The sequence below is a fragment of the Nothoprocta perdicaria genome, unplaced genomic scaffold (assembly GCF_003342845.1).
Source record: "Nothoprocta perdicaria isolate Ctin4 unplaced genomic scaffold, notPer1 scaffold_570, whole genome shotgun sequence".
Classification (NCBI taxonomy): domain Eukaryota; kingdom Metazoa; phylum Chordata; class Aves; order Tinamiformes; family Tinamidae; genus Nothoprocta; species Nothoprocta perdicaria.
In genome coordinates this window covers 2,834-8,650 of record NW_020455833.1, presented here as the reverse complement: position 1 = coordinate 8,650, position 5,817 = coordinate 2,834, and the positions used below count along the sequence as shown (strand labels likewise).

The 5,817-nt window shown below is 68.9% G+C and overlaps 1 protein-coding gene across 1 annotated transcript in view; it reads left to right on the top strand.

Moving 5' to 3' along the window:
• LOC112955483 (dynein heavy chain 2, axonemal-like) overlaps window positions 1-5,817 on the top strand; it is a gene marked incomplete at its 3' end in the record, with an annotated part of 69,295 nt that overhangs the window by 61,001 nt on the left and 2,477 nt on the right. Inside the window, exons 53-59 of the mRNA XM_026048805.1 lie at window positions 55-200; window positions 1,046-1,199; window positions 1,845-1,993; window positions 2,489-2,622; window positions 2,984-3,128; window positions 3,884-4,083; window positions 5,651-5,777. Coding sequence (XP_025904590.1) covers window positions 55-200; window positions 1,046-1,199; window positions 1,845-1,993; window positions 2,489-2,622; window positions 2,984-3,128; window positions 3,884-4,083; window positions 5,651-5,777 — 1,055 coding nt within the window. The remainder of the gene's footprint in view (window positions 1-54; window positions 201-1,045; window positions 1,200-1,844; window positions 1,994-2,488; window positions 2,623-2,983; window positions 3,129-3,883; window positions 4,084-5,650; window positions 5,778-5,817) is intronic.

Below are 5,817 nucleotides of genomic sequence, written 5' to 3'. Positions count from 1 at the left end.
GGGACACGGAGGGGGGGCGCTGGGGACCCTAGGGAGACTGGTTGGGCCTGGGAGCACCTGTGGCCATGGGGGGACTGCGACCTGCCCCCCCCGAGCCCCGTGTCACCCCCCGTGTCCCCCCCCGTGTGCCCAGGTGGCCCCTCATGATCGACCCCCAGGGCCAGGCCTGCAGGTGGATCAAGAGCATGGAGGAGCCGCGGGTGAGGCCGGGGTGCCCCGTCCCGGGGTGCCCATGTCCCCGGGGTGCCCATGTCCCCAGGGTCCCCATGTCCCTGGGGTCCCTATGTCCCTGGAGTGCCCATGTCCCCAGGGTGCCCATGTCCCCGGGGTGCCCATGTCCCTTCCTGGGGCCCCTCCCAGCATCTCCAGAGTCCCCTCTGGGTCCCCTGTCACCCCCCTGTGTCCTGTGGGTGCCCCTGCCCACCCCTGGGTCTCCCGATGGGTCCTGGGTGTCCCCCCACGTCCCCTGGGTTGCCCTGAGCCCCCTGGGTGTCCCTGGAGGCCTCCTGGGTGTCCCCTGGCACCTCCCACGTCCCCCAGGTCCCCTATGTACTCGGGGGTGTCCCTGGGGTCCTCCTGTGTCCCCTGGGTGTCCCCTGGGTGTCCCCTCTGTGTCCCCTGGTTCCTCCTGTGTCCTCTAGGTGTGTCCCTGGGGTGTCCCCTGGGTGTCCCCTAGGGTGTCCCCTCCCTGTCCCCTGGTTCCTCCTGTATCCCCTGGGTGTCCCCTTGCTGTCCCCCGGATCCCCGCGTGTCCTGGGGTGTCCCCTAGGTGTCCCCGGGGTGTCCCTGGGGTGTCCCCGGGGTGTCCCCAGGGTGTCCCCGGGGTGTCCCCTCGCTCTCCCCTGGTTCCCCGCATGGCCCGGGGTGTCCCCGGGGTGTCCCCAGGGTGTCCCCTTGCTGTCCCCTGGTTCCCCGTGTGTCCCGGGGTGTCCCCGGGGTGTCCCCAGGGTGTCCCCGGGGCGTCCCCTCGCTGTCCCCCGGCTCCCCGCGTGTCCCGGGGTGCTGCCCCAGCCGGGTGACGCGGGGGACGCGGCGGGCGGTGCAGGGCCTGCGGGTGACGTCGGCGGAGGAGGCGGCCGAGGCGCTGGGGGTGCTGGCGCGCGCGGCCCCCCTGGGGCACCCGGTGCTGCTGCAGGACGTGGGCGAGGAGCTGGAGCCGGCGCTGGGCCCCGCGCTCGCGCCCCCCCGGCCCGGCCCCGGTCAGCCCCGGACGCCTGGGCCCCGTGCGGGGGCGGGAGGGGGGCCCGGACGCCTGGGCCCCGTGCCGGGTGGGGGGGCCTGGACACCTGGGCCCCCTGGGGGAAGGAGCACCCAGATGGGGGGAGCCCCAGGACACCTGGGCCCCCCGGGGGAGGGCGCACCCGGGTGTCTGGGTCCCCATGGGGTGGGAGAGCACCCCAACACGGACCCGGACACCTGGGCCCCTGGGGGAGGGAGCACCCGGGTGTCTGGGTCCCCATGGGGTGGGAGAGCACCCCAACACTTGGGTTCTCTGGGGAGGGGGAGCACCCGGGCGCCTGGGCCCCCCGGGGGAGGGAGCACCTGGGTGCCTGGGTCCCCATGGGGTGGGAGAGCACCCCAACACGCACCCGGACACCTGGGCCCCCTGGGGGAGGGAGCACCCAGACACCGGGGGTGTTGGGACCCTTAGGGTGGGAGCACCCAAACCCCTGGGTGCCCTGGGGGAGGGAGCACCCGGGTGTCTGGGCCCCCTGGCAGTTTGGGGGGGGGGGTTCCTGGGGCCCCCCGGGGAGCAGTGTGGGGTGTCCGGGGAGCCCCGGACGCCTGGGCCCGTCGCCTGCAGCCCGCCCAACTGGCACCCTGTCCCCCCGCCGCGGACCCAGACGGGCGCCTGCTGCTGGGCCTGGGCGAGGGCACCGTGGAGTGTCACCCCGACTTCCGCCTGTACCTGGCCACCAAGCTGGCGAACCCCCACTTCCCGCCGGAGACCGTCGCCCACACCACGGTGGTCAACTTCGCGCTGCTCGAGCAGGTACCGGCGGGGACAGCGGTGTCACCCGCAGGGCGGTGTCACCCGCAGGGCAGTGTCACCCGCAGGCCAGTGTCACCCGCAGGGCGGTGTCACCCGCAGGGCAGTGTCACCCGCAGGCTGGTGTCAGCCGCAGGGCGGTGTCACCCGCAGGGCGGTGTCACCCGCAGGGCAGTGTCACCCACAGGGCAGTGTCCCCCACAGGGGCAGTGTCACCCACAAGGCAGTGCCACCTGCAGGGTCACTGTCTCCCGCAGGGCGGTGTCACCCTCAGGGTGGTGTCACCCTCAGGGACAGTGTCACCCTCAGGGTGGTGTCACCCACAGGGACAGTGTCACCCTCAGGGGCAGTATCACCCGCAGGGCAGTGTCACCCGCAGCGGTGCTGTCCCCGCAGGGCGGTGTCACCCTCAGGGCAGTGTCACCCTCAGGGTGGTGTCACCCTCAGCGGTGCTGTCCCCGCCGGGCGGTGTCCCCCGCAGCACCCTGTCCCCCGCAGGGCCTGGAGGCGCAGCTGCTGGCCGTGGTGGTGCGCGAGGAGCGCCCCGAGCTCGAGGAGCAGAAGGACGCGCTGGTCCGCGCCATCGCCGCCGGCAAGGCCCGCCTGGACGAGCTGGAGGACGAGATCCTGCGGTGGGTGCCGTGCCCGGCCCCGGTGCCATCGCTGTCCCCGGCACCATCCCCGGCACCATCCCTGTCACCATCCCCGTCATCGTCCCCCATCCCCATCACCGTCCCCGGCGCTGTCCCCGTCCCCATCCCTGTCACCATCCGCATCCCCACTGCCATCCCCGTCACCATCCCCGTCCCCGTCACCATCCCTGTCCCCATCCCCGTCACCATTGCCATCACCATCCCTGTCCCCATCAGCACTGTCCCCATCCCCAGTGCCACCTGTCCCCATCCCTGTCACCATCCCCATCCCTGTCCCCGTCCCCATGCCCGTCACTGTCTCCGGCGCTGTGCCCGTTGCCGGTGCCACGCGCGCCCGCAGGCTGCTGGACGAGGCGGCCGGCTCGCTGCTGGAGGACGCGCAGCTGGTGACGGCGCTCGAGGGCTCCAAGGCCACGGCGGCCGAGGTGGCCGAGCGCCTGGGCAGCAGCCAGAGCACCGAGGTGGTCATCGACCGCGCGCGTGAGGTCAGCGGCCGCGGGCCCCGGCGTCCCCGTCACCGCCACCGTCACCACCGCGTCCCCATCACTGCCACTGCGTCACCGTCACCGCCACCGCATCCTCATCCCCATCACCACATCAGCATCACTGCTACGTCCCCATCCCTGTAACCGCCACCGCATCCCTGTCCCCACCACCGCGTCCCCATCACCGCCACCGCGTCTCCATCACCACCACTGCGTCCCCGTCCCTGCCATCACGTCCCCGTCACTGTCCCCGTCACCGCCACTGCGTCCCCGTCCCTGCTGCCATCCCCATCACCGCCGTGTCCCTGTCACCACCACCGCGTCTCCATCCCTGTCACCATCACCGCATCCTCATCCCCATCACCGCGTCCCCGTCACCACCACGTCCCCGTGCCTGTCACCACCACCACATCCCCGTCCCCACCACTGCGTCCCTGTCACTGCTGCATCCCTGTCACTGCCGCGTCCCCGTCACCGCCATGTCCCTGTCCCCGCCGCCACATCCTCGTCACCACCGCGTCCCCATCCCTGTCACCACCACTGTCCCCGTCACCGCCGCTGTCCCCGTCCCCGCCACCACGTCCCTGTCCCCACCGCCGCGTCCCCGTCACCGCTGCGTCCCCGTCACTGCCACCGCATCCCCATCCCTTTCACCGCATCCCCATCACCGCCACCGCATCCCCGTCACTGTCACCACCGCGTCCCCGTCGCTGCCGTGTCACCGTCACCGCCACCGTCACGCCGTCACCCGCCAGGCGTACCGGCCGTGCGCCCAGCGCGCCGCCCTCCTCTTCTTCGCGCTGGCCGACATGGCCAAGCTGGAGCCCGTCTACCAGTTCTCGCTGGACGCCTACGTGGAGCTCTTCGGGCGCAGCCTGCAGCGCAGCCCGCGCAGCGCCAAGCTCGACGAGCGCATCCGCGCGCTCAACGACTACCACACCTACGCCGTGTACAGGTGCGCCGCGGCTGACGCGCTCGCGCCGGCCCCGGGGACGCGCTGGGGCTGTCCGGGCGCCCTGGCCGCTGCGGGGATGGGTGACACGCTCGCCGTGTGTCTAGGAGACGTCTACGGCTGTAGGTGCCCTCTGACAGCCACAGGAATGGGTGACGCACTCATGGTGTGTCCAAGGGACATGTCTACAGCTGTAGATGCCCTCTAACAGCCACAGGGATGGGTGACACACGATGTATCCGAGGGACATGTCTACGGCTGTAGGTGCCCTCTAACAGCCACAGGGACGGGTGACACTCTCACAGTGTGTCTAGGAGACATGTCTACGGCTGTAGGTGCCCTCTGACAGCCACAGGAATGGGTGACGCACTCATGGTGTGTCCAAGGGACATGTCTACAGCTGTAGATGCCCTCTAACAGCCACAGGGACAGGTGACACTCTCACTGTGTGTCTAGGAGACATGTCTACGGCTGTAGGTGCCCTCTGACAGCCACAGGAATGGGTGACGCACTCATGGTGTGTCCAAGGGACATGTCTACAGCTGTAGATGCCCTCTAACAGCCACAGGGACAGGTGACACTCTCACAGTGTGTCTGAGGGACATGTCTACGGCTGTAGGTGCCCTCTAACAGCCACAGGGACGGGTGACACATGGTGTGTCTGAGGGACATGTCTGCGTCTGTAGGTGCCCTCTAACAGCCACAGGGACGGGTGACACTCTCACGGTGTGCCTAGCAGATATGTCTACGGCTGTAGGTGCCCTCTAACAGCCACAGGAGTGGGTGACACACTCACAGTGTGTCTAGGAGACATGTCTGCAGCTGTAGATGCCCTCTAACAGCCACAGGAACGGGTGACACTCTCATGGTGTGTCTGACGGACATGTCTACGGCTGTACATGCACTCTTAACAGCCACAGGGATGGGTGACACTCACACTGTGTTTAGGAGACATGTCTACAGCTGTAGATGGCCTCTAACAGCCATAGGAATGTGTGACACACGGTGTGTCTGAGGGACATGTGTGCGGCTGTAGGTGCCCTCTAACAGCCACAGGAATGGGTGACACTCTCACGGTGTGTCTGGGGGATGTGTCTGTGTCTGTACCTGTATCCCAGCTGCCATGGGCACGGGTGACACACAGTGTTAGAGGGACATGTGTGCACCTGGACCCATGCCCTAACCGCAGCGGGGACGGGTGACACACGTTGACCTGCCTGGGGGACATGCCTGTGGCTCTACCTGTACTCCTAACTGTCCCTGGGATGGGTGACACGCTCACGTGTCCTGTAACTACAGCATGTTTGGGTGACGTGGTTGTGGCCGTGCCAGTGCCATAACTACAGTGGGCCCTGCGGCTGCTTACTGTGGGTGTGCGTGGTGCTTTTACACCGTGTGCGGCTGACACCCCTACAGCTGGCATGGGTGACATCCCTACACCATGAGCGGGTGACACCGTGACACGGGGTACAAGCAGCACACCTACACCGCGCGCCGTGGCAGCGCTCCCGTGGGTGCGGGTGTTGTGCCTAGGCGGTGTGCGGGTGACGCGGCCGCGGTGACGCTGTAGGTACGCCTGTCAGAGCCTCTTCAAGCGCCACAAGCTGCTCTTCAGCTTCCACCTCTGCTCCCGCATCCTGGCGGCCGCCGGCAGCCTCCGCGCCGACGAGTTCAACTTCTTTGTGCGCGGCGGCGTGGTGAGTCCCAGCGCGCAACACCCCGCCGCAACACCCCGCC